At 48.6% G+C, this 27,855-nt stretch overlaps 2 protein-coding genes across 3 annotated transcripts; both read left to right on the forward strand.

Annotated features, from left to right (window-relative positions):
- The first annotated feature begins 202 nt into the window (after positions 1-202).
- On the forward strand, positions 203-10,260 carry LOC139825852 (ral guanine nucleotide dissociation stimulator-like 1). Of its 2 annotated transcripts, XM_071800225.1 has the most exons (14): positions 204-318; positions 2,287-2,751; positions 3,385-3,495; positions 4,424-4,686; positions 5,142-5,219; positions 5,653-5,837; positions 6,799-6,923; positions 7,574-7,789; positions 8,021-8,124; positions 8,275-8,359; positions 8,741-8,827; positions 9,138-9,170; positions 9,815-9,936; positions 10,171-10,260. In XM_071800225.1, the coding sequence occupies exons 1-13, from the start codon at positions 283-285 to the stop codon at positions 9,920-9,922; spliced, it is 1,896 nt and encodes a 631-aa protein (XP_071656326.1). In that variant the 5' UTR covers positions 204-282; the 3' UTR covers positions 9,923-9,936; positions 10,171-10,260. The 2 variants fall into 2 exon arrangements, with proteins under 2 accessions (XP_071656327.1, XP_071656326.1); XM_071800226.1 differs by lacking the exons at positions 3,385-3,495; positions 10,171-10,260 and having other exon boundaries at positions 203-318; positions 9,815-10,163.
- A 7,149-nt stretch (positions 10,261-17,409) lies between these two features.
- LOC139825810 (ral guanine nucleotide dissociation stimulator-like 1) lies at positions 17,410-27,773 on the forward strand. The gene is made up of 12 exons (XM_071800109.1): positions 17,410-17,528; positions 19,495-19,959; positions 21,633-21,841; positions 22,297-22,374; positions 22,808-22,992; positions 23,954-24,078; positions 24,729-24,944; positions 25,176-25,279; positions 25,430-25,538; positions 25,896-25,982; positions 26,293-26,325; positions 26,970-27,773. Exons 1-12 carry the CDS (start codon positions 17,493-17,495, stop codon positions 27,075-27,077), a joined length of 1,755 nt encoding a protein of 584 aa, XP_071656210.1. The 5' UTR covers positions 17,410-17,492; the 3' UTR covers positions 27,078-27,773.
- Positions 27,774-27,855: the final 82 nt, after the last annotated feature.

Below are 27,855 nucleotides of genomic sequence, written 5' to 3' on the forward strand. Positions count from 1 at the left end.
CGGTCCGTCTGTCCCGCTCCCGGCGCCTTGTCCGGCTGAGCAAGGGCTCGGACTGCGGGCGGGCTGAGGGCGGGGCAAGGGGGCGCGCGCGGAGCGGCGGCGAGCTGCGATTGGCCGGCTGCGGGCGGCGCGTGCCGCCGCGAGGCCGCGTCCGGTCGCCGTGGTGCCGGCGGAGCCGTCGCCGCCGTTGGCGTGGGGGCGAGCGGTCGGTGCGAGAGAGAGCGGGAGTGCGGGGCTGGCGGAGCCGGCAGCAGCCCTGCCTGCGGACGCGGACACAGCGCCATGTGCGGGATCGGCTGCGGGCCCTGCTGCGGACGGGTATGAGCGAGCCGGGCCCCGCCGCCCGGCCTCCCCCGGGGCCGCGGGGCACACGGGGCCGGGGGTGGGGGGGCAGCTCCGAGTGGCGAGAGCAGGGAGTTGGTGACTGCACAAGTGACGGGACGGGAGGAAACGGCCTCCAGTTGGGCGGGGGAGGCTCAGGTTGGCTATTGGGAACATTTCCTCCCAGAAGCGGGAGGGAGTGCGGTCTGGGTGAGCGGGCAGTGAGGTGACTGCGAACTGGCTGAGGGGAAGAAGCCAGAGAGTCGTGGTCAATGGGGTGGCGTCCAGTTGGAGGCCTGGATCTCATGCAGTGCCTCAGGGGTCAGTGCCGGGGCCTGTATTATTCAATATATTCATCAAGGATTTGGATGAGGGACTAGAGTGTCCTGTCGGCAAGCTTGCTGGTGACACCAAGCTGGGAGGAGTGGCTGATACACCAGAGGCTGTGCTGCCATCCAGAGACCTGGACAGGCTGGAGAGCTGGGCAGGGGAAAATTTGATGAAATATAACAAGGGAAGGTGTAGAGTCTTGCATCTGGGCAGGAACAACCCCAGGTTCCAGTGTAAGTTGGGGAATGACCTGTTAGAGAGCAGTGTAGGGGAAAGGGACCTGGGGGTCCTGGGGACATTTATTCATCTTTCAGATGAATAAATGTAATATGATCAAGACCTCACCTTTTACGGAAAGCACTTCTGATGTCTAAACAAGAGATGTGTTAATGATGCAGCAATAACAATTTCCATTTTGTCCGTTATATAGAAGGTATTTGTTTTGTACTCAGAAGCAGTGATTTTATTTCTGAGCACAAAATTCGACCACCCCACCTCCCCCCACTGCCCCCCTCTCCCCCCAGAAAACCCCAAACCCTACACAGGTAAATTGTCCCTTTAGTGCTAAAAAATGTAATAGTTCTTTTTGTAGTTTCACTTCATAAAAGGGATTTATGTAATGCTTTCTCATTTCTTAAAAGGCATGGCTAAAAAAAAGAGATTAAATTTGAAATATAGTGTGATATATCACACTGAGGAAGGAAAACCACGAGCCAGCACTGGGCCCTTGTGGCCAGGAAGCCAATGGTACCTGGGGTGGGTTAGAAGGGGGTGGTCAGTAGGTCAGAGAGGTTCTCCTGCCCCTCTGCTCTGCCCTGGGGAGACCACACCTGGAATATTGTGTGCAGTTGTGGCCCCTCAGTTCCAGAAGGACAGGGAACTGCTGCAGAGAGTCCAGCGCAGGGCAACCAAGATGCTGGAGGGAGTGGAGCATCTCCCGTGTGAGGAAAGGCTGAGGGAGCTGGGGCTCTGGAGCTGGAGAAGAGGAGACTGAGGGGGGACTCATTCCTGGTGATCAATATGGAAAGGGGCAGTGTCAGGAGGATGGAGCCAGGCTCTTCTCAGTGACAACCAGTGACAGGACAAGGGGTGACGGGTACAAACTGAGACACAAAAGGTTCCTCTTAAATTTGACAAGAAACTTCTTCATGGTGAGGGTGGCAGAGCCTGGCCCAGGCTGCCCATGGGGGTTGTGGAGTCTCCTTCTCTGCAGACATTCAAACCCGCCTGGACACCTTCCTGTGGAACCTCAGCTGGGTGTTCCTGCTCCTGGATGAGCTTTCCAGGTCCCTTCCAAGCCCTGACATTCTGGGATTCTGGGATTCTGTGAAAGGGTTATTAGACATTGGAACAGGCTGCCCATGGCAGCGGTGGGGTCACCATCCCTGGAGGGGTTTAAAAGGCACATAGATGAGGTCCTGAGGGACATGGGGCAGTGCCAGGGGTGGGTTGACGGTTGCACTCGATGGTCTCTTCCAACCAAAATGTTTCTATGATCCTATCTATTTTTTGCATTGTAATAGTGTCTGAATTTCAGGGTTCATGTGATCTTGTCCCGGTACTTTTGCAAGGACGTTAAAAGTAAATGTGTTGCTATCTGCAATTCAAAACTGTTTTTCCGTTGTTTTCTAACAGGCTCGGAACTTCCCCTTTCGGAACCTGTCTCTTTGGAGATGCTGGAGAAGACCAAGGAGGAGGACACCCAGGCAGAAGAGAGACGAGGAAGATGTGGAGTCTCTGCACAGCCTTGAGGAGACTCTGACCAAGCCAACCAAGGAAGAAGTGGAGAGCCCAGAGTGTACTGAGGAGCCTCCAGAGCGCGTTGAGGAGACTCCAGAGCGCATTGAGCAGACTCTAAGCGAGACAAGAGAGGAAGATGTGGAGACTACAAGCAAGGTATCAGACAAAGACGCAGAGACTCCAGAGCGCGTTGAGAACGGTCTAAGCAAGGCAATAGAGGAAGACACAGAGACTGCAGAGTGCACAGAGGAGACTCCAAGCGAGCCAACTGAAGAAGACGTGGAGACTCCACAGAGCCTGGAAGAAAATGTGAGGAACCAACCTGGGGAAGATGTGGAGGTTCCACAGAGCGTTCAAGAGGCAAGTCACTGGTGCACAGACAGTTCTGTATGACTTAGGGATATTTTAGAGTTAAAAGAGGTAAAAAAAAACCAGAAAAGCAACCCCCAAAAAAACCCCAAACCCCAGCACCCCAAACCAGGATTTGGTTGCACTGCACTCAAATCCTTTCTAATTGAGTTGTTGCTGTGCTTAAGGCTATGGTAGTCAGTAAAGCCCTGAAACTTTAATTATTCAAGTGGTATGTATGCAGAAAAAGCATTATGTGGTTGCAGGGGGACCAGTATATGTATTTCTGAAGTTAATTGTTACATCTGTTTTCAATTCTCTAGTGCTTTGCTCCTCAACATGTATCAGCATGTTAATACAGCGGCTGTTAGTGGTGGGGTTCAGGAGATCTGGACTCTCTGGTTTAATTCTTACCTCTTTCATTGACTTGTGCAGTAAGTTGTGCACTCAGCTCCTCTCTGCTTTCAGTTAAAAGCCCAAAAAGGCCCAGGTAACTGAAGGCAGCTAAAAAGTGGCAACTGAAGTGAGCGTTGTTGAGGGCTTGTGAGATCCTGGTGCTGGCATGCTGGTGTCTGCAGCCTGCGCTTGTGCAGGGACCATGTTCCTTTCTCTCTGACTTGTTTCTCTTGGCCCTTTTCCTGGCAGAGCACAACTGAGGATGGAGCTGAAGACGCACAAGAAGGAGCTGTTGACTGCGACAGCCTGAGAAGAGCGCAGATCCAGCAGACTGACAGCGAAGGAGCAAGATGGCTCGGGGTAAGTAAAGCTGGCGTGGTGGCCAAGCCCCCAGCTGATCAAAGTGTCCTCACTTCATTGCAATCGGTGCAGCTGTGGCAGTTTGAGCCAGAGGGTCAGGAGGTGGGTAGAACTTTCATGTTATGTTGCGATGTTTCTACATTTTCTTCAGGATCCAAGGCAATAATATAAGAACTTGCTTTGGTGTAGTGTCCAGGTTGGTAGTATAGAGACTTTGAGTGGCAGATTTCCCATCTCTGCCTCCTGTTTTTACCGGGAGAAATAGCAGAAAGTATTTTTGACCTCCTGTACATTTTCCAGCTGATGGGAAGAGTTCTTAGTGATGCTGCATTTGTAGAGTGATTTGGAGGCTTTTCAGCTGAAAAGCGTTGGCTGGTAGTGGATGTGTCTGAGAGAAATGCAGCTCTAACTGAAAGTTTCATAGAACCCGTGTTGAAAGGAATACAACTGGTTTTGTTCATTTTGAGTGAGTTGGGCTTTATTACCAATTCCTTTAAGTACTGAGAAGCTTGAAATCTTGCTTAGTATCTTCTTGTAGAGGTTGGAGTAAGTGAAGGAACTTAGATCTTTCATGCTGCAAGAAGTCTGACAAACCTTTCTTAAACTTCTGGATGCTAAGAAAGCATCCGGGGTTTTTGAATGGTTGGCCCTGTTATGAGAGAATGGTCAGTTTCAAAGGCAACCAGGAGATTACAGCTTAAGCACTGGAAACACTTGGCTGTTTCAATAAGAAATGTCTTGATTGTCCTCCAGTATTTGATACAGCATTTGGTGTTTGGAGAGCCCAAACCGACAAAATTGTTTAGTAACTAGAGATGGACTATTCCTGTGAAAAGGTGAAATGGAATCTGTGTTTCGTTGTGCAAGCTCTGTCGGGGCTCTGGCTTCTGTCTGAGTTTTGTGCTTTGTCTTTGTTTCCACTTTGTAGGCTGAAGGGGACCAGTTCCCTGCAGGACACACTGTCAGCCCGGACGAGACGTGCAACAGCAGGGCCCTGAAAGCTGGAACTTTGGAAAAGCTGGTGGAGACGCTTCCGACGGCCTTTGCCGATAATGACTTCACATACATCAGCATCTTCCTCTCCACGTACAGGGCCTTTGCCGATAATGACTTCACATACATCAGCATCTTCCTCTCCACGTACAGGGCCTTTGCTTCCACCAGCACAGTCCTGGAACTGCTCCTGGACAGGTGAGAGCCGGGACAGAATGGAAACTGAGCCGTCATTTATTATACACGACAGGGGGATGTTGACAGAAAAGAATCCTGCAAAATTCAGGATTTCAGCGTAAACACACCATGTGTAAATGCACGTTGCCCACATCCCAAATCTCATTAAAGCTTAAGCGCCAGGTGGGGAAAGCGTGCGTGGTCTGACCGCTAAGGAACCAAACTGGGACCGACACAAGAAAACCAATACAGCTTGTCCCTTAAAAAAAGACCAGTGCACGGGGGATATGTGCAAACCCTTCATCTCTGCCGCAGCTTCCCCAGCCACGGTGGAATTGTCCAGCATGAAGCCCTTGTCTTCATGCCAATTGTATATGAATATGCCAATATCTATATGTTTATGCCAATTGTATATGGATTACGCTATTTGGGTTGCTCAGTAGAGGTTCCTCTAAACAGCCATCTCATTTTTTCAGATACGGAAACCTGGAGATCTCGGGCTCTGAAGAACATGGAACCCAGAATTCCCCCGGATCCAGCACAGTGCTCAGGATGTAAGTTTGGTTTTGCAGCGCCCAGCGAGCCCCAGTCAGGGTTCGGTGCTGGAGCGGGACGTGGGCAGCAGAGCTGTTGTTTCATTTGACAATTCACAGCCCTGTTTGCTTCAAGGAGCTTGTGTAAAGGCCAAGTATCAGCTGTCTCATAACACATCCAATAATACAACGCAGAGAAAATATGAATGACTGCGCTGGTTTCTCAAGGTGTAATTGAAGAAGCAGCCTTTAGTTTCCTATGAAGTATTATCTTAATAATATTTCTTGCCTAAAAAGAACAAATTAAATTCTGTGCTCACAGAAGTGTCCATACTGCCCTCACGTGGGGGATGAATGTCTCAGTGTTCCTGTTGTTATATTAGGTACAGATCCATGCGATTGCATCAATACCTGCTGCATACAACCCATGTGTTCTCTCTGAATTTGCTCACAGTGCGATGGCATCGATTTTACAAGCCTGGCTCGACCAATGTGCCGACGATTTCCGAGAGCCGCCCGAGTACGTGTGTCTGCAGAAGGTGCTGAGTTATCTGAAGAAGAACATGCCCGGCTCTGACCCGGAGAAGAGGGCGCAGAACCTCCTGGAGCAGTTCCAGAAAGAAGAATGGGAGAATGATGGTAAAGTACCTTTCTCTGCTGTCTGTGTGTTCTCCCAGCGTCAAGCCTGACACATCCCCTTATCCAGGGCACAAAGCTTCCTGTGCCGTGAGCCGAAAAGTCGTAAGAGCTCACGTGGTATGTGAATGAGTACTGGAATCAACTTCCAGCCTTAGTAGGCAGACTGAGTTCTACTACATGCATTTTTCTCACGTTACCTGTGTGTTTCTCAGACCCCGTTGGCTCTGGAGCGCATAACGGTAGGACTGGTGTGCAGAAAAGGCCCAGGTTTAGACTTAGTGCTGCGGCAGCCAAGGCTGCTGATCAATTCTGTACAGCCCTGCAGCCCTGAATCCAGCTCTGGTTTAGTGCCGAGTCCAGCCCAGGGCGTCCGGGGGCCTGTCCTGAAGCTGCTGGAGCCACGATTGGTTTCGTATATTTTGCATTACTTTCTCTCCTCATCAGTAGTACTAGCAAAGCACGTTTTAACTTTCCAACTGGTCTCTCTCCCTTCTCCTCCTCTTCCCTTGAAACGTGGACATAAGAGCATTCTCAGCGTAATATTTTGGGGGTATAACTGCAGTCTTGTCTCTTTGCAGTTCAGCTGTTTTTCAGAGTATAGAATGCGTAAATGCTGACAAGCAGATTATCAAAGTTCTGCAGTGTTAATAAGGAGTTGTTGTGGGGGGGTTGGTGGGTTTGTTCTTTCCAAAGAATGGTTAGTGAATGGGTTAAGGCACTTCTCAGCTAAGAGACCCTGAACAGCTCAGTTCTCCCTATTTCTTTTTCTTCTACCTTCTCTTTGCCCATTTAATCTTCTGGACCTTCTCTATCTCCCTAAAATATGCAGCACGGTGAGGCCGTTACCCCAGGCAGGTCCCTTTGCATGTTCTGTTCTTCTATGTAGTGATTTTCCAAATACCTGCTTTGATTACTTGTTTTCTGTATAAATTCACTGACTCGTGTTTTCCCCGCTGGCCAGACGCGTTCCACAGCCTTTCTCCCTGCACCCCGGACGAGGAAGAGGAACTGGAGATCAGCGGCCCAGAAGAGTTCTCGCTGTCCCAAGAAGACCTGGTGGCAGAACAGCTGACATACATGGATGCGGTATGTAGATCATAGGTATTACTTGAAATGCTCGGGGAAAGAGTTCTGGGCTTCTCATTGTTTGTTTGTTTGTTTTTTAACTTATATCGGTGTAAGTCTGTTGTTCCAGAACCGCTCTGTTGCTGGGACACAGAGCGCAGCTCTGCTTGGTTATCCAGACTTGCTTCATTGATTGGGCTTTTCCTTCAGTTCTTCTGAAGGTGTTTGTCTTTTTGTTATACAGTGTGGATGTAGACTGTGTGGCCTCTTTTGCAAAGTTTAACATTTGACCCCTCAGAAATAGCGTATTTTGACTGTATCTTAGGCTACCTCACCTGAAGATGTAGAAGTACTTTGTAACTGTAGTGCTCCAATTTGGCTTATTTGTATCGATCTCTTTCAAAAGTATCATTATATGGAAATCTTTCCCCCTGGTAATGTAAGTGATAGAAAGGTGTCTTTTATTTTTCCAGGACAGTTTAGCTGACAGTTCTTTTAGGGCGTCAGGCCTAAAGAGTTATACCAAAGTGTATATTTTAAACTGGAGAGAAAACCAATATTTCCCTTTTAATACCATACTGGATTCAGCTGCAGTTTGTACTGTAACCGTGCATTTCTTGCTGTGGGCAGTAGCGCTCCAGGCTGAGTTGGACACCTCTGTTTCCCTCTAGACACTCTTCCAGAACGTTGTGCCCCACCACTGCCTGGGCTGCATCTGGTCCCGAAGGGACAAGAAAGAGAACAAACAGCTGGCACAGAGCATCAGAGCCACCATCTCGCAGTTCAACGCCGTCACCAACTGCGTGCTCAGCACCATCCTGGAGAGCAAAGAATTAAAGACACAGCCAAGAGCGAAGATCTTGGAGAAGTGGATCCGTATCGGACGTGTAAAGCGTTTATTCGCGACTGTTTAACGTTCCTTGTGCGGGTGCCGTGGAGCTGGGAGGGGACAGGGGGGCTGTGGGGGGGAGTGATATTTTTGATGCTCAGTATTTGTAGAGCTGCCCGCTTAGCAGGGAGAATGTGCAGCAAGCAGGACACGGGGCAGACAGAAGAGCACTGACTATTGGTGATGCTGACGTTTAACGCTCCTGTGTTTCTAACCGCTCCTTTCACAGCAATGTAGGATCCTGAACAACTTTTCGTCTCTGAAGGCCATCGTTTCCGCCTTGCAGTCCACCTCGGTTTATCGCCGGAAGAAGACCAGGGCCTGCGTTCCAAAGTAAGGCTGTGCAGTGTGTCACTGGGTGTGTTTTGGTGCTTTTATCTTTTCTGTGCCCAACTGTTAACGATTCTTGAGAAAAAAATTGTCCCCTGATCTGATTCAGAGTGCTTACAAACAACTTAAATCATTGAATCTTTTCCTGTACAGGGACACAATGCTGATGTTCGAAGAGCTTTGCGAAATCTTCTCCGACTGTGACAACTTTGCGACGAGCAGGGAGCTGCTGCTGAAGGTGGGAATGAGCTTGAGTTGCCAGGTTGTGATCTCACCCAAAGCCGAGCTCAGCCCTGTTCCTGACCAATGAGCTCCCGTATGCGGTGCTTTGGGGAAGACGGGTCTGTAAATCCCGGCTTTTCTGCTGGGGCGAGAGGTGCCGCACAGCGAGATTTGACGCAGAGGAGTTACGAATGAGCACTTTGGCTTATATACCGCTCTGTGCAGACATGAACCGCTGGCTGAGATACCAAGGATGATGTCGTGAAAGCATCATTTACAAGAGCGCTGTTTGGTGAAGCAGACTAGTTGTATTTTGTTTGCTTCCACAGGAGTATTCTAATTAGTATAATTATTACTTCTCAGTCAGTTAATCCACCATTGCTCTGACCGTTTGCAGGGAGTCACACAAGGCACGGTACCTTACCTGGGTACCTTCCTCACTGACCTCGTCATGCTGGACACAGCCCTTCAGGACTATCTCGAGGTAATTTGGGGCAATTTTTGGAATCCTAAATCTCCTCCCTCCCTTGCAGACACTGTGTCTGCTCCTGCATCTTCCACTGGGTGCTAGTGCAGTTCTTAAAAAGAGAGGAATGTATTTAACAAATAGACTCAGGTACACGAGTGCTGTGGCTTATCCTAGAGCTGGAAACGGGTCTTTGTAGAGGCCTTTGGTCAGGGCAGCTCTGGCCCGTCCCTTGGTGTCGCTACTTCATCCTGTTCATCCTGTTTGTGATCAACTCCAGCCGAGCCTGTGCTCTTCTCCTCCGATCCCTTCTCTGTCCTTCCAACAGGGCGGCCTGATCAATTTTGAGAAGCGGCGAAGGGTAAGTGGAACGGTGACTGTTCTGTGATCGTTAGTGCCTGACGCTCTCTGCTAGAGCGTTCTCTTGGCGAGGCCTGTTGTCTTTGCTGGGCGTATCCAACAGCCGCTCACGTTACTCAGAGGGTGAGGAAGGAACAGTCCCCGGCACGCTGTGAACCTCTGCCGGGCTGTGCGGGGCGGCGCGGGAAGAGAAATTCCTTTTAGATGCGGGCAGCAGGGGAAGAGGAGCCGCAGGGCACTCGCTGCCGCGGGAGTTACGTCTGGGGCACGTTCCCCCCGTTTGGTGTTCACGGGAACACGTTACACGAGCGTGTTCTGTGTGCTGGGAGCGCATCAGACCTGCTGGCGTGAGACCTTTGCTGGCCACAAGATGCAGTCTGTGACCATCTTCCTTGTGCTGCAGTAAATAGTTGTGGGTCAAAGGTGCAGAGAGCGAAGCGGGTACCTGGGACCGAGAAATCAAGGCTGAGCGTTGCCTTCCAGCCTGAGCCTTGTTGGTCAGAGATCAGTAGGAGCGAAGGTGCCGGGGTTTCCTCTGTCCGAGGGCAGTTTGTCCTGGATCTGTTGCTGCGTGTGTTTAGTGTATTAACGAGACTGGCTTGATTTTTCTAATTAGAATTCCTATTTTATTATTTGTTTTCTTAGGAGTTTGAAGTAATCGCACAAATGAAGCTGTTGCAGTCCTCATGTAACAGCTATTGCGTGACAGGAGATGAGAAATTCGTGCAGTGGTTTAGGAGGCAGCGGCATTGAAGTGATGAGGAGAGGTAGGGTCTCAGCCCAGCTGGCGAAGCAGCTTTTCTTCCCCCGCAGGCAGGTTCAGGTTCTCTCAGCCTTGAGCTCTGCGCTGCCAGGAGCTGCTCCCGGAGAGTGGAAATACACACGCACAGAGCTGCGCTCCTCCTCGTGGGGATGAACCCTCTGGGACGTGGGAGTGACCCAGGGCTTCTCAAATATGGCCACTTTGAGATATTTAACTAACGGTATTGCCTGTTCTGCAGTTTCCGTCTGTCACGTGAAATCGAAGGAGCAGCTCCTGACCAGAGCACCGCAGCGGGCAGAGCTCAGAAGAGCGTGGTGAAGAGATTCAGCCTGTGAGTACAACGGGGAGGGGGTTTGGTGTGTGAATATGAACTGGAATAAATCAAACACCAGCTGACAAACCTGGCTGGGGATCCAGAGCACTGCAGTGCTGCGAGGAGACACCGCCAGCTAGAAATACGTATTGCTGTTGTCTCTTTCTATTGGTGTAAGTAGCCATGAGGGTTATCGACTAAAGACTTCAGAAATAACTCCAAGGTGTCAGACAAAGGAACAATTTTAGTGCTGGATTATAAATTCAATTCAAATTTGCAGCAGCAAAACAGAGCAAATAAGGATAGAGTCTAATTTGCTATACACACACAAACAATAGGCCACTCGAGATAGGAAAACACAACAGCAGGTCAGATTGTTGAAGTGACAGCTGTGCTCAGCCCAGCTCTGTTGTGCTTTCTTTTCTCCCCTAGGCCGTTCCTGGGCTTGGGGGTGAGCGCCCTCAGCACCCCCGTCAACGCGCAGCCCAAACCTGCTCCAGGTGGGAGCTCTGGGGACAGCACCGTCACCATCGTCCCTCCCACCGACACTGCTGAGGAGCCTCAGCACAAGGTAGGGCCCGGGCCCTGTGTTCAGCACAAACAGCCTGTGCGAGGCTGCTGACGCTGCCGGCGGCCCCAGGCGCTTGCCCAAGCCTGTGGATCTTGACTGGAGCGTTGCTGGCAGTGGAATGGAGGGACCTGAGCTCTGGGAAAGGCGATTTTGGGGGGAGGGCTCATGTACATCAGCCCAGCCTAATTCTGGGGCAGGCAGAGCAGCTGAGCAAGTGAGAAGCAGGTGAGGTCAGAGCTCACCAGCCCTGTGGTTTGACCTGCCAGGAACTGCCCAGACCAAGCCTGGGCTGGGCTGGGTTCCGTTCCCAGGGAGCTTTGTCCTGCAGACTCTGCTCTCTTGACCTAAGCTGCCTTAACTGGGTTGCCGAAGCCCTTGTTAAGGCTGTTGTGCTGAAGAGTGTCATCTTTAGCTTTTGGATCTTTGAAATTCAATGGTAATGAATGTGTTTGATCTCGTCTCCCCCCTTGCTGCCATCTGATGACAAGTGCTCCAAGAAGTGCCCCGGCCCCGTGACTCCCGTTCCATCAAAAGAAGTGCCGCCAGTCCTGCCAGTCTACAACCAGCAGAGCGGAGAGAGCTGCGTCATCCGCACCAGCGTAGAAGAGGACAGAAGCGGCAACATCTACAGGAGCATCCTGGTGAGCGGTGGGAACAGCAAAGCGCTGTTACTGTGGGTGGTGTTTTCACCCCAGGTGACTTGAATGGTGCTTTTAGTTTCGGAAACACCTATTCCCCGATCAGACCTCCTTGACAGGGAACGTGACCGATGTTACAAATCAAAACATGCGGAGCAGGGGATGAATGAGAGGTTTGCAAAGAGCATCTCTCAAGGTTTCTGGCCTTGAAATTGAAGCTTGTATTTGATCAACAATGCCAAGGGAAGCACTCTGAGCAAGTGCCGGCTTTGCTGCCCCTGCTCTTCTGCCAGCGCCGGCTGTTGTGTGTCCAGCTCAGCACTGGGGTGTGTGAGCTGTGACACAAGGTGCCCCTTCCCCAGCAAACCCAGCTCCAAGGCCCAGAATCTTTGCAGGACATCGCAGAAAGTGTTTAGCAGGGGAGACTGTGGATTAATGGATGTCTGCAAACAGCAGCTGGGGCAGCTCTTGCTGCGGATTCGATGGCTGCTGAGAACAAGGTCTCACCTCTCCGAGCGGTTGCTCAGGAGAGCAGAGGCTGTGATTTCCTGCTGCATTTCTAGAGCAGTGTCTGTTGTCTTGAACCAACTCCACCCCCAGGTGTCGCAAAGAGCGTGTTTTAGCGTCTGGCAGAATCTGCGACTTGGTTACCAAGCGACTCCTTGCAACTCCCTCTTTGCAGCTGAGTAACCAAGAGAAGGCTCCTGCTGTCACCCAGCGAGCCATGGAGAAGCACAACCTGCAGTCTGGCTCGGCTGAGGATTACGAGCTGGTCCAGATCATCTCCGAGGACAAAGGTGGGGAAGCAGAACTCTGCTGCTGCTGCTGCTTGAAGAGCTCTGCTGCATTTTGCCGGCAAGAGTAACATGCGGAGCGACGTCAGAAACGCCATCGCCACGTTGTCCCAGCTGCCGGTGAGAATAAACCCCCAACGCTGAGTGGGGCGCCCATGAACGCTCGCTCTGCTCCCTCTCTTGCGGAGCTGGCGATCCCACCCAAGGCGAACGTGTTCTACGCCATGAGCACCCAGGGCAACTTCGACTGCATCCTGAGAAGAAAAGCTGCAGCACAGGAGGAGCCCGCACTTCATGGGTTGTAATGGCTGAGCTCTGGATAGGATTTACTGTTTATATTATAAGTATGTAAACTTTTTTCCCCCCAGTTTTAGTCTGGAGTTCATGTATTTTAATATGTGACCTGTATATAATGTTTGAGCTTTGTATCATATTTAATATTTCTATAACGAGTATATTAACTTTTTTCCAGTTTTTCTCTGCAGTTAATGTATTTTAATACTCGATGTGTTTATCATATTTAATCTTTCCATACTTCTACAGAAACCTTCAATGTTATATCATCTTTTTTCTACTGATGTCTGCTTGGAGTTCCTATATTTAAATAGCTGAGCTTTATAGAATATTTTAGCTTGTATAATATTTAGTATTCATAGAATAAGTACGTAAACTTTTTCCACTAATTTCTCCTTGGAGTTAATATATTGAAATGGTTTAGCTGTATATAGTATTTGAGCTTTATTTAATATTTTTTATTTAACATACTGATATTTAATATTTATGTGATATTTTTATTTAATTACTAATGTTTAATATTTATTTAATATGTTTATTTAATGTACTAATATTTAATATTTATTTACTATGTACATAGACCTTCCCCAATAATTATTTTCTGGAGTTGATATATTTTATTATTAAATCTTTATACAATATTTGATCCTTGTATAATATTTAATATTGATATGATAAGTATATCAACGTTTTTCAACCCATTTTTGTCTGGAGTTAATGTATTTTAATGTTTCTTCTGTAGATAGTGTTTGAGCTTTATATCACATATCTAGAGATGCATATAAAATAAATAGAGAAACTTTTTTCCACCCTTTTTTTCTGGAGTTAATAGATACCAATAACTGAGCTTTATAGAACACATCATCTTTATTTAATATTTATAGAATAAATACTTGAACTTTTTTCCACCAATTCTTGTCTGGCATTAAAATATTCTAATATTTGATCCCTATGTCATATTCAATCTTTACATGGATGTAACATCTCTATCATAAATACGTCACTTTTTTTCCACTAATTCTTCTCTTGAGTTAATATATATTAAGATTTGAGCTTTTATATCATGCATAATCTTTATTTAATACATAATCTTTATTTACATAAGAAATCTGTGAACTTTTTTCCCCCACCAATTCTTGTCTGGCGTTAAAATATTTTAATATTTGATCCTTATGTAGTATTTAGTTTTTATAGATATGTAACATTTCTATCATCAATACGTAACTTTTTTCAACTAATTTTTGTCTGGAGTTAATATAGTTTAATATTTGATCTTTAGATCATATTTAATCTTTATATATTATTTAATGTTTCTATAAAAATACGTAAACATTTTTCCAGTATTTTTTGATCTGGAGTTACTAGGATTAATATTTAAGCTTTATATAACACATAATCTTTATTTAATATTTATATAATAAATACTTGAACTTTATTCCACCAATTCTCGTCTGGAGTTAGTAGATTTTAGTGTTTGATCTCTAGATAATATTTGATCTTTATATGATATTTAATCTTCATATAATATTGAATGTTTCTATAATAAATGGATTAACTTTTGACCACTAATTTGTGTCTGGAGTTAATATATTTTAATGTTTGATTTTGTATTCTATTTAATCTTTATTTAATATTTAATACTTATATAATAAATATGCAAACGTTTTCCCACCAATTCTTGTCTGGAGTTAGTAGATTTTAATGTTTGATCTTTAGATCATGTTTGAGCTTTGTATAATATTTAATGTATCTATAATAAATAGATGAACTTTTTAACACTATTTTGTGTCTGGAGCGAATGTATTTAAATATTTGATCTCATGTAACATTCCATCTCTCTATAACCTTTAATGTTTCTATGATAAATACGTCAACTCTTCCCGCTCCTCAGTGTCTCGTTCATCTCTTTTCCTCTCTGAGACTGCACCGCGGTCTGAGAGTTTCCACCTTTTCCCCGTTGTCTCCATCACGGCATTTGTTGCTCCTGGCAAAAAGACGACCCCGAATTTAAGCTGCCTCTTGCGTTCTGGTTGTACTTCAACTGCCCGGGGAGCCAGCACACTGTTGTCAGGTTGTCAGGTTCTGGTGACAGCCTTAGAACCGGGGACGTGCACCAACCCTGCCTGTGCCCTTGGTGTGAGCAGCTCCACTTGCTCCTCACCCTGGGGAAACTGCTCCTGGCTCCGGGTCTGTCACCCTCGCTGCGGGGTCTGCACCAGCCGGGGCTCCGGGGGCTTCGCTCTCGTGCTCCACAGCAGAGGACAAACCCCACGCTCACAGGAGAACACAATAACTCATGGAGCAGCTGAGCTTCACAGCAAAGGGGAAAAAGAGCAGAAAAAGAGCAGAACAGCGGAGAAGGGTTTGCACTGGCTCCTGCCTTCCCAAAACACAGTCAGTGCTGAGCAGGGAAAGCCCGGACAGCACCAGCCCAGGAGCTGAAAGCACAAGTGCGGTCACCTGCTGAAGTGAAGGGTGTTTGGGGTTGCACTGGGAAGCAGTTTTAGTCCTTCTGGGTGAGCAGCCTGGGTGGTGCTCACCGCATTGGGAAGAAGAAACCCAAATGAACAAACAAGTAGAATTTCTGGTAGATATGGGGGCAACACTAATGAAAACCTGGATAGAAGAAACTCCAACCCCATGATGGGAGGGACCTTTTCTTGTTTTGTTAACTACAGAAACAGCTGTTGGGAGGGCAGGGAAAGGATGGACACGCGTCTCTCGAGTTAGAGGAGCCCTGATGGAAGAAAGAATCTGGAAAGTAACTCAAGAACCAGGGGAACTGAAATTGAAGTTGACACGGGATTGGTGATGTAACTACTATTAGTGTTATTGATGTGAATGCCCAGTATAAATGAAAATGAGAATGGCTTAATAGCTAAATGTGTTGAACCGAGTTGTATATGTAATTCTCATTTTATATCTGATGTTTAGGTTGTAAATGGACTGTGGTATAAGCATATCCACAAAGGGAACTTACCGACAGGATTGTGTAAGAAATGTCTAAGAACAGAAGATAAGGAAACCGGGGCTCGGTTGAGGATTCCAGTTGCCGCTGGAAGAATAGAAAAAGAATAGCGGAGAATGGTGGGAGGTATTTACGGAAGGGGTGAATGGGAATTTAGAGCCCACCAGTGATGAGGAGAACAGAGTGCAGACAGAGAAACCACATTCCGTGTTGCTCCTGTTGTTCCTGGGAAGTGAAGGCCAAGAGTTGGGAAACGATAAAAAGTCGCCACGCTAACGGTAAAAACAGGAAAGGCGGGGACACGGCCCTTGCTGCCGAGAAGATGACGAACTCGGCTGCGGCTGCAGCCTGGTCGGCCAGAGAGGCAGAGGGTGCAGAACCCTGGACCTGATCCCCTTGCTGGCAGTGGTGACTTATTGTTCCCAACTTAGCCTGGCCAATCCCTGTACCAAGTGCTACGAGCGTGTGAGAATAGGGAGACTAACCCAATATGTTCTACATTATCACGCTCCTATTAATTCTGGATGTTATGATAGAACAAAATTGGAGAAGTGTGAAATCCAAGGGCAGGAATGATGGGTAGCAACTAACCTAGAGAAAGGCGGACTCGCTGTAGGCTGTGTCTCCTGCCCTAGGGGAGAACAGAGCATCTGTTTTACACAAGGTGGTGAGTGGGGCTATTCAGACGGGGGGGAGTGCAAGATCAGTAGAAGGAGGAGTTAGTTAAGAGTGCCACTCAGGAATTAAAAGGAAAGCAAGAGCAACAGAAATTGGTACAGAACAGCAGTGATTGGTATGAGGAAATAAGGCAAAAAGACAAAGGATTACAATTACCGACAGCAGGGAAAAACCTGTTTATAGATCTTATGGAAAAGACAGCCCGAGAATTAAATGTCACCTCGTGCTGGATATGTGGGGGGTCTCAAATGACTGAATACGTTGGACGAACCCCTTGTCAGTTAGCGTTGAGGGCAAATTCGTCAAGTACCTCTATTCCTCCCACTTGGTGGCCAGGTCCACCTAATGGATATTGGTCTCGAAACTGTAGCCTGGTGGAAGAAAATAGGGTTCGTGATAGTATGTGCATTTCTGCGTTTACTGTTTGTGCCGTGCATGATCCCGTGCTTTATTCAGTTACTACATTCAGCAGTCCAAGGCATGCAAATCTCAGCCATGCCTATCGATCCTGAAATGGCAGCAAAAGGAACGGGGTATAAATTAATGATTTTAGGCAGGTGCTGGCTAACTTTGAAGTCAAAGCACGAATCAATGGGATAAAAAGCAAAAAGGGGAACTGTGAGAAATGCAGCTGTGGTTCGTGCTGAGAAGATGTTTAATGTTTACAGATATAACCAAATGGGGCACGGGCTCTGAACCTGGAAAAGGAAAAGGTGGTGAAGTTCTATGTAAAAAGTTAGGAAACTTGTTTATGAAGTTATATTGATAGAGGGAAATAACATTTTAAAGGGTTAACCAACTACATAGTAAGAGCCTACTAACGAACTAACACTTTAAGCCACAGAATGAATATCTAGTTCAGAACTGTATGTAAGCAATTGTGCTAGGAATCTTTAAAGGGCCAGGAGTAAAATCCCAGCGCGCGGTGCGTGTGCGTGAAGCAGCTCCGGGAGCGCTCGCCCCGGGCTCTGCCGCAGCACACGTTGTGTTCCACGCACAGTCTGATGCCCACGCTCCCGGCTCGGTCCGTCTGTCCCGCTCCCGGCGCCTTGTCCGGCTGAGCAAGGGCTCGGACTGCGGGCGGGCTGAGGGCGGGGCAAGGGGGCGCGCGCGGAGCGGCGGCGAGCTGCGATTGGCCGGCTGCGGGCGGCGCGTGCCGCCGCGAGGCCGCGTCCGGTCGCCGTGGTGCCGGCGGAGCCGTCGCCGCCGTTGGCGTGGGGGCGAGCGGTCGGTGCGAGAGAGAGCGGGAGTGCGGGGCTGGCGGAGCCGGCAGCAGCCCTGCCTGCGGACGCGGACACAGCGCCATGTGCGGGATCGGCTGCGGGCCCTGCTGCGGACGGGTATGAGCGAGCCGGGCCCCGCCGCCCGGCCTCCCCCGGGGCCGCGGGGCACACGGGGCCGGGGGTGGGGGGGCAGCTCCGAGTGGCGAGAGCAGGGAGCTGGTGACTGCACAAGTGACGGGACGGGAGGAAACGGCCTCCAGTTGGGCGGGGGAGGCTCAGGTTGGCTATTGGGAACATTTCCTCCCAGAAGCGGGAGGGAGTGCGGTCTGGGTGAGCGGGCAGTGAGGTGACTGCGAACTGGCTGAGGGGAAGAAGCCAGAGAGTCGTGGTCAATGGGGTGGCGTCCAGTTGGAGGCCTGGATCTCATGCAGTGCCTCAGGGGTCAGTGCCGGGGCCTGTATTATTCAATATATTCATCAAGGATTTGGATGAGGGACTAGAGTGTCCTGTCGGCAAGCTTGCTGGTGACACCAAGCTGGGAGGAGTGGCTGATACACCAGAGGCTGTGCTGCCATCCAGAGACCTGGACAGGCTGGAGAGCTGGGCAGGGGAAAATTTGATGAAATATAACAAGGGAAGGTGTAGAGTCTTGCATCTGGGCAGGAACAACCCCAGGTTCCAGTGTAAGTTGGGGAATGACCTGTTAGAGAGCAGTGTAGGGGAAAGGGACCTGGGGGTCCTGGGGACATTTATTCATCTTTCAGATGAATAAATGTAATATGATCAAGACCTCACCTTTTACGGAAAGCACTTCTGATGTCTAAACAAGAGATGTGTTAATGATGCAGCAATAACAATTTCCATTTTGTCCGTTATATAGAAGGTATTTGTTTTGTACTCAGAAGCAGTGATTTTATTTCTGAGCACAAAATTCGACCACCCCACCTCCCCCCACTGCCCCCCTCTCCCCCCAGAAAACCCCAAACCCTACACAGGTAAATTGTCCCTTTAGTGCTAAAAAATGTAATAGTTCTTTTTGTAGTTTCACTTCATAAAAGGGATTTATGTAATGCTTTCTCATTTCTTAAAAGGCATGGCTAAAAAAAAGAGATTAAATTTGAAATATAGTGTGATATATCACACTGAGGAAGGAAAACCACGAGCCAGCACTGGGCCCTTGTGGCCAGGAAGCCAATGGTACCTGGGGTGGGTTAGAAGGGGGTGGTCAGTAGGTCAGAGAGGTTCTCCTGCCCCTCTGCTCTGCCCTGGGGAGACCACACCTGGAATATTGTGTGCAGTTGTGGCCCCTCAGTTCCAGAAGGACAGGGAACTGCTGCAGAGAGTCCAGCGCAGCCACCAAGATGCTGAAGGGAGTGGAGCATCTCCCGGGTGAGGAAAGGCTGAGGGAGCTGGGGCTCTGGAGCTGGAGAAGAGGAGACTGAGGGGGGACTCATTCCTGGTGATCAGTATGGAAAGGGGCAGTGTCAGGAGGATGGAGCCAGGCTCTTCTCAGTGACAACCAGTGACAGGACAAGGGGTGACGGGTACAAACTGAGACACAAAAGGTTCCTCTTAAATTTGACAAGAAACTTCTTCATGGTGAGGGTGTCAGAGCCTGGCCCAGGCTGCCCATGGGGGTTGTGGAGTCTCCTTCTCTGCAGACATTCAAACCCGCCTGGACCCCTTCCTGTGGAACCTCAGCTGGGTGTTCCTGCTCCTGGATGAGCTTTCCAGGTCCCTTCCAACCCCTGACATTCTGGGATTCTGGGATTCTGTGAAAGGGTTATTAGACATTGGAACAGGCTGCCCATGGCAGCGGTGGGGTCACCATCCCTGGAGGGGTTTAAAAGGGACATAGATGAGGTCCTGAGGGACATGGGGCAGTGCCAGGGGTGGGTTGACGGTTGCACTCGATGGTCTCTTCCAACCAAAATGTTTCTATGATCCTATCTATTTTTTGCATTGTAATAGTGTCTGAATTTCAGGGTTCATGTGATCTTGTCCCGGTACTTTTGCAAGGACGTTAAAAGTAAATGTGTTGCTATCTGCAATTCAAAACTGTTTTTCCGTTGTTTTCTAACAGGCTCGGAACTTCCCCTTTCGGAACCTGTCTCTTTGGAGATGCTGGAGAAGACCAAGGAGGAGGACACCCAGGCAGAAGAGAGACGAGGAAGATGTGGAGTCTCTGCACAGCCTTGAGGAGACTCTGACCAAGCCAACCAAGGAAGAAGTGGAGAGCCCAGAGTGTACTGAGGAGCCTCCAGAGCGCGTTGAGGAGACTCCAGAGCGCATTGAGCAGACTCTAAGCGAGACAAGAGAGGAAGATGTGGAGACTACAAGCAAGGTATCAGACAAAGACGCAGAGACTCCAGAGCGCGTTGAGAACGGTCTAAGCAAGGCAACAGAGGAAGACACAGAGACTGCAGAGTGCACAGAGGAGACTCCAAGCGAGCCAACTGAAGAAGACGTGGAGACTCCACAGAGCCTGGAAGAAAATGTGAGGAACCAACCTGGGGAAGACGTGGAGGTTCCACAGAGCGTTCAAGAGGCAAGTCACTGGTGCACAGACAGTTCTGTATGACTTAGGGATATTTTAGAGTTAAAAGAGGTAAAAAAAAACCAGAAAAGCAACCCCCAAAAAAACCCCAAACCCCAGCTTCCCCAAACCAGGATTTGGTTGCACTGCACTCAGATCCTTTCTAATTGAGTTGTTGCTGTGCTTAAGGCTATGGTAGTCAGTAAAGCCCTGAAACTTTAATTATTCAAGTGGTATGTATGCAGAAAAAGCATTATGTGGTTGCAGGGGGACCAGTATATGTATTTCTGAAGTTAATTGTTACATCTGTTTTCAATTCTCTAGTGCTTTGCTCCTCAACATGTATCAGCATGTTAATACAGCGGCTGTTAGTGGTGGGGTTCAGGAGATCTGGACTCTCTGGTTTAATTCTTACCTCTTTCATTGACTTGTGCAGTAAGTTGTGCACTCAGCTCCTCTCTGCTTTCAGTTAAAAGCCCAAAAAGGCCCAGGTAACTGAAGGCAGCTAAAAAGTGGCAACTGAAGTGAGCGTTGTTGAGGTGTTGTGAGATCCTGGTGCTGGCATGCTGGTGTCTGCAGCCTGCGCTTGTGCAGGGACCATGTTCCTTTCTCTCTGACTTGTTTCTCTTGGCCCTTTTCCTGGCAGAGCACAACTGAGGATGGAGCTGAAGACGCACAAGAAGGAGCTGTTGACTGCGACAGCCTGAGAAGAGCGCAGATCCAGCAGACTGACAGCGAAGGAGCAAGATGGCTCGGGGTGAGTAAAGCTGGCATGGTGGCCAAGCCCCCAGCTGATCAAAGTGTCCTCACTTCATTGCAATCGGTGCAGCTGTGGCAGTTTGAGCCAGAGGGTCAGGAGGTGGGTAGAACTTTCATGTTATGTTGCGATGTTTCTACATTTTCTTCAGGATCCAAGGCAATAATATAAGAACTTGCTTTGGTGTGGTGTCCAGGTTGGTAGTATAGAGACTTTGAGTGGCAGATTTCCCATCTCTGCCTCCTGTTTTTACCGGGAGAAACAGCAGAAAGTATTTTTGACCTCCTGTACATTTTCCAGCTGATGGGAAGAGTTCTTAGTGATGCTGCATTTGTAGAGTGATTTGGAGGCTTTTCAGCTGAAAAGCGTTGGCTGGTAGTGGATGTGTCTGAGAGAAATGCAGCTCTAACTGAAAATTTCATAGAACCCGTGTTGAAAGGAATACAACTGTTTTTGTTCATTTTGAGTGAGTTGGGCTTTATTACCAATTCCTTTAAGTACTGAGAAGCTTGAAACCTTGCTTAGTATTTTCTTGTAGAGGTTGGAGTAAGTGAAGGAACTTAGATCTTTCATGCTGCAAGAAGTCTGAGAAACCTTTCTTAAACTTCTGGATGCTAAGAAAGCATCCGGGGTTTTTGAATGGTTGGCCCTGTTATGAGAGAATGGTCAGTTTCAAAGGCAACCAGGAGATTACAGCTTAAGCACTGGAAACACTTGGCTGTTTCAATAAGAAATGTCTTGATTGTCCTCCAGTATTTGATACAGCATTTGGTGTTTGGAGAGCCCAAACCGACAAAATTGTTTAGTAACTAGAGATGGACTGTTCCTGTGAAAAGGTGGAATGGAATCTGTGTTTCGTTGTGCAAGCTCTGTCGGGGCTCTGGCTTCTGTCTGAGTTTTGTGCTTTGTCTTTGTTTCCACTTTGTAGGCTGAAGGGGACCAGTTCCCTGCAGGACACACTGTCAGCCCGGACGAGACGTGCAACAGCAGGGCCCTGAAAGCTGGAACTTTGGAAAAGCTGGTGGAGACGCTTCCGACGGCCTTTGCCGATAATGACTTCACATACATCAGCATCTTCCTCTCCACGTACAGGGCCTTTGCTTCCACCAGCACAGTCCTGGAACTGCTCCTGGACAGGTGAGAGCCGGGACAGAATGGAAACTGAGCCGTCATTTATTATACACGACAGGGGGACGTTGACAGAAAAGAATCCTGCAAAATTCAGGATTTCAGCGTAAACACACCATGTGTAAATGCACGTTGCCCACATCCCAAATCTCATTAAAGCTTAAGCGCCAGGTGGGGAAAGCGTGCGTGGTCTGACCGCTAAGGAACCAAACTGGGACCGACACAAGAAAACCAATACAGCTTGTCCCTTAAAAAAAGACCAGTGCACGGGGGATATGTGCAAACCCTTCATCTCTGCCGCAGCTTCCCCAGCCACGGTGGAATTGTCCAGCATGAAGCCCTTGTCTTCATGCCAATTGTATATGAATATGCCAATATCTATATGTTTATGCCAATTGTATATGGATTACGCTGTTTGGGTTGCTCAGTAGAGGTTCCTCTAAACAGCCATCTCATTTTTTCAGATACGGAAACCTGGAGATCTCGGGCTCTGAAGAACATGGAACCCAGAATTCCCCCGGATCCAGCACAGTGCTCAGGACGTAAGTTTGGTTTTGCAGCGCCCAGCGAGCCCCAGTCAGGGTTCGGTGCTGGAGCGGGACGTGGGCAGCAGAGCTGTTGTTTCATTTGACAATTCACAGCCCTGTTTGCTTCAAGGAGCTTGTGTAAAGGCCAAGTATCAGCTGTCTCATAACACATCCAATAATACAACGCAGAGAAAATATGAATGACTGCGCTGGTTTCTCAAGGTGTAATTGAAGAAGCAGCCTTTAGTTTCCTATGAAGTATTATCTTAATAATATTTCTTGCCTAAAAAGAACAAATTAAATTCTGTGCTCACAGAAGTGTCCATACTGCCCTCACGTGGGGGATGAATGTCTCAGTGTTCCTGTTGTTATATTAGGTACAGATCCATGCGATTGCATCAATACCTGCTGCATACAACCCATGTGTTCTCTCTGAATTTGCTCACAGTGCGATGGCATCGATTTTACAAGCCTGGCTCGACCAATGTGCCGACGATTTCCGAGAGCCGCCCGACTACGTGTGTCTGCAGAAGGTGCTGAGTTATCTGAAGAAGAACATGCCCGGCTCTGACCCGGAGAAGAGGGCGCAGAACCTCCTGGAGCAGTTCCAGAAAGAAGAATGGGAGAATGATGGTAAAGTACCTTTCTCTGCTGTCTGTGTGTTCTCCCAGCGTCAAGCCTGACACATCCCCTTATCCAGGGCACAAAGCTTCCTGTGCCGTGAGCCGAAAAGTCGTAAGAGCTCACGTGGTATGTGAATGAGTACTGGAATCAACTTCCAGCCTTAGTAGGCAGACTGAGTTCTACTACATGCATTTTTCTCACGTTACCTGCGTGTTTCTCAGACCCCGTTGGCTCTGGAGCGCATAACGGTAGGACTGGTGTGCAGAAAAGGCCCAGGTTTAGACTTAGTGCTGCGGCAGCCAAGGCTGCTGATCAATTCTGTACAGCCCTGCAGCCCTGAATCCAGCTCTGGTTTAGTGCCGAGTCCAGCCCAGGGCGTCCGGGGGCCTGTCCTGAAGCTGCTGGAGCCACGATTGGTTTCGTATATTTTGCATTACTTTCTCTCCTCATCAGTAGTACTAGCAAAGCACGTTTTAACTTTCCAACTGGTCTCTCTCCCTTCTCCTCCTCTTCCCTTGAAACGTGGACATAAGAGCATTCTCAGCGTAATATTTTGGGGGTATAACTGCAGTCTTGTCTCTTTGCAGTTCAGCTGTTTTTCAGAGTATAGAATGCGTAAATGCTGACAAGCAGATTATCAAAGTTCTGCAGTGTTAATAAGGAGTTGTTGTGGGGGGGTTGGTGGGTTTGTTCTTCCCAAAGAATGGTTAGTGAATGGGTTAAGGCACTTCTCAGCTAAGAGACCCTGAACAGCTCAGTTCTCCCTATTTCTTTTTCTTCTACCTTCTCTTTGCCCATTTAATCTTCTGGACCTTCTCTATCTCCCTAAAATATGCAGCACGGTGAGGCCGTTACCCCAGGCAGGTCCCTTTGCATGTTCTGTTCTTCTATGTAGTGATTTTCCAAATACCTGCTTTGATTACTTGTTTTCTGTATAAATTCACTGACTCGTGTTTTCCCCGCTGGCCAGACGCGTTCCACAGCCTTTCTCCCTGCACCCCGGACGAGGAAGAGGAACTGGAGATCAGCGGCCCAGAAGAATTCTCGCTGTTCCAAGAAGACCTGGTGGCAGAACAGCTGACATACATGGACGCGGTATGTAGATCATACGTATTACTTGAAATGCTCGGGGAAAGAGTTCTGGGCTTCTCATTGTTTGTTTGTTTGTTTTTTAACTTATATCGGTGTAAGTCTGTTGTTCCAGAACCGCTCTGTTGCTGGGACACAGAGCGCAGCTCTGCTTGGTTATCCAGACTTGCTTCATTGATTGGGCTTTTCCTTCAGTTCTTCTGAAGGTGTTTGTCTTTTTGTTATACAGTGTGGATGTAGACTGTGTGGCCTCTTTTGCAAAGTTTAACATTTGACCCCTCAGAAATAGCGTATTTTGACTGTATCTTAGGCTACCTCACCTGAAGATGTAGAAGTACTTTGTAACTGTAGTGCTCCGATTTGGCTTATTTGTATCGATCTCCTTCAAAAGTATCATGATATAGAAATCTTTCCCCCTGGTAATGTAAGTGATAGAAAGGTGTCTTTTATTTTTCCAGGACAGTTTAGCTGACAGTTCTTTTAGGGCGTCAGGCCTAAAGAGTTATACCAAAGTGTATATTTTAAACTGGAGAGAAAACCAATATTTCCCTTTTAATACCATACTGGATTCAGCTGCAGTTTGTACTGTAACCGTGCATTTCTTGCTGTGGGCAGTAGCGCTCCAGGCTGAGTTGGACACCTCTGTTTCCCTCTAGACACTCTTCCAGAACGTTGTGCCCCACCACTGCCTGGGCTGCATCTGGTCCCGAAGGGACAAGAAAGAGAACAAACAGCTGGCACAGAGCATCAGAGCCACCATCTCGCAGTTCAACGCCGTCACCAACTGCGTGCTCAGCACCATCCTGGAGAGCAAAGAATTAAAGACACAGCCAAGAGCGAAGATCTTGGAGAAGTGGATCCGTATCGGACGTGTAAAGCGTTTATTCGCGACTGTTTAACGTTCCTTGTGCGGGTGCCGTGGAGCTGGGAGGGGACAGGGGGGTTGTAGCGGGGAGTGATATTTTTGATGCTCAGTATTTGTAGAGCTGCCCGCTTAGCAGGGAGAATGTGCAGCAAGCAGGACACGGGGCAGACAGAAGAGCACTGACTATTGGTGATGCTGACGTTTAACGCTCCTGTGTTTCTAACCGCTCCTTTCACAGCAATGTAGGATCCTGAACAACTTTTCGTCTCTGAAGGCCATCGTTTCCGCCTTGCAGTCCACCTCGGTTTATCGCCTGAAGAAGACCTGGGCCTGCGTTCCAAAGTAAGGCTGTGCAGTGTGTCACTGGATGTGTTTTGGTGCTTTTATCTTTTCTGTGCCCAACTGTTAACGATTCTTGAGAAAAAAATTGTACCCTGGTCTGATTCAGAGTGCTTACAAACAACTTAAATCATTGAATCTTTTCCTGTACAGGGACACAATGCTGATGTTCGAAGAGCTTTGCGAAATCTTCTCCGACTGTGACAACTTTGCGACGAGCAGGGAGCTGCTGCTGAAGGGGGGAATGAGCTTGAGTTGCCAGGTTGTGATCTCACCCAAAGCCGAGCTCAGCCCTGTTCCTGACCAATGAGCTCCCGTATGCGGTGCTTTGGGGAAGACGGGTCTGTAAATCCCGGCTTTTCTGCTGGGGCGAGAGGTGCCGCACAGCGAGATTTGACGCAGAGGAGTTACGCATGAGCACTTTGGCTTATATACCGCTCTGCGCAGACATGAACCGCTGGCTGAGATACCAAGGATGATGTCGTGAAAGCATCATTTACAAGAGCGCTGTTTGGTGAAGCAGACTAGTTGTGTTTTGTTTGCTTCCACAGGAGTATTCTAATTAGTATAATTATGACTTCTCAGTCAATTAATCCACCATTGCTCTGACCGTTTGCAGGGAGTCACACAAGGCACGGTACCTTACCTGGGTACCTTCCTCACTGACCTCGTCATGCTGGACACAGCCCTTCAGGACTATCTCGAGGTAACTTGGGGCAATTTTTGGAATCCTAAATCTCCTCCCTCCCTTGCAGACACTGTGTCTGCTCCTGCACCTTCCACTGGGTGCTAGTGCAGTTCTTAAAAAGAGAGGAATGTATTTAACAAATAGACTCAGGTACACGAGTGCTGTGGCTTATCCTAGAGCTGGAAACGGGTCTTTGTAGAGGCCTTTGGTCAGGGCAGCTCTGGCCTGTCCCTTGGTGTCACTACTTCATCCTGTTCATCCTGTTTGTGATCAACTCCAGCCGAGCCTGTGCTCTTCTCCTCTGATCCCTTCTCTGTCCTTCCAACAGGGCGGCCTGATCAATTTTGAGAAGCGGCGAAGGGTAAGCGGAACGGTGACTGTTCTGTGATCGTTAGTGCCTGACGCTCTCTGCTAGAGCGTTCTCTTGGCGAGGCCTGTTGTCTTTGCTGGGCGTATCCAACAGCCGCTCACGTTACTCAGAGGGTGAGGAAGGAACAGTCCCCGGCACGCTGTGAACCTCTGCCGGGCTGTGCGGGGCGGCGCGGGAAGAGAAATTCCTTTTAGATGCGGGCAGCAGGGGAAGAGGAGCCGCAGGGCACTCGCTGCCGCGGGAGTTACGTCTGGGGCACGTTCCCCCCGTTTGGTGTTCACGGGAACACGTTACACGAGCGTGTTCTGTGTGCTGGGAGCGCATCAGACCTGCTGGCGTGAGACCTTTGCTGGCCACAAGATGCAGTCTGTGACCATCTTCCTTGTGCTGCAGTAAATAGTTGTGGGTCAAAGGTGCAGAGAGCGAAGCGGGTACCTGGGACCGAGAAATCAAGGCTGAGCGTTGCCTTCCAGCCTGAGCCTTGTTGGTCAGAGATCAGTAGGAGCGAAGGTGCCGGGGTTTCCTCTGTCCGAGGGCAGTTTGTCCTGGATCTGTTGCTGCGTGTGTTTAGTGTATTAACGAGACTGGCTTGATTTTTCTAATTAGAATTCCTATTTTATTATTTGTTTTCTTAGGAGTTTGAAGTAATCGCACAAATGAAGCTGTTGCAGTCCTCATGTAACAGCTATTGCGTGACAGGAGATGAGAAATTCGTGCAGTGGTTTAGGAGGCAGCGGCATTGAAGTGATGAGGAGAGGTAGGGTCTCAGCCCAGCTGGCGAAGCAGCTTTTCTTCCCCCGCAGGCAGGTTCAGGTTCTCTCAGCCTTGAGCTCTGCGCTGCCAGGAGCTGCTCCCGGAGAGTGGAAATACACACGCACAGAGCTGCGCTCCTCCTCGTGGGGATGAACCCTCTGGGACGTGGGAGTGACCCAGGGCTTCTCAAATATGGCCACTTTGAGATATTTAACTAACGGTATTGCCTGTTCTGCAGTTTCCGTCTGTCACGTGAAATCGAAGGAGCAGCTCCTGACCAGAGCACCGCAGCGGGCAGAGCTCAGAAGAGCGTGGTGAAGAGATTCAGCCTGTGAGTACAACGGGGAGGGGGTTTGGTGTGTGAATATGAACTGGAATAAATCAAACACCAGCTGACAAACCTGGCTGGGGATCCAGAGCACTGCAGTGCTGCGAGGAGACAGCGCCAGCTAGAAATACGTATTGCTGTTGTCTCTTTCTATTGGTGTAAGTAGCCAGGAGGGTTATCGACTAAAGACTTCAGAAATAACTCTAAGGTGTCAAACAAAGGAACAATTTTAGTGCTGGATTATAAATTCAATTCAAATTTGCAGCAGCAAAACAGAGCAAATAAGGATAGAGTCTAATTTGCTATACACACACAAACAATAGGCCACTCGGGATAGGAAAACACAACAGCAGGTCAGATTGTTGAAGCAAGTGACAGCTGTGCTCAGCCCAGCTCTGTTGTGCTTTCTTTTCTCCCCTAGGCCGTTCCTGGGCTTGGGG

Source organism: Patagioenas fasciata, chromosome 29 (assembly GCF_037038585.1).
Source record: "Patagioenas fasciata isolate bPatFas1 chromosome 29, bPatFas1.hap1, whole genome shotgun sequence".
NCBI classification, from domain to species: Eukaryota; Metazoa; Chordata; class Aves; order Columbiformes; family Columbidae; genus Patagioenas; species Patagioenas fasciata.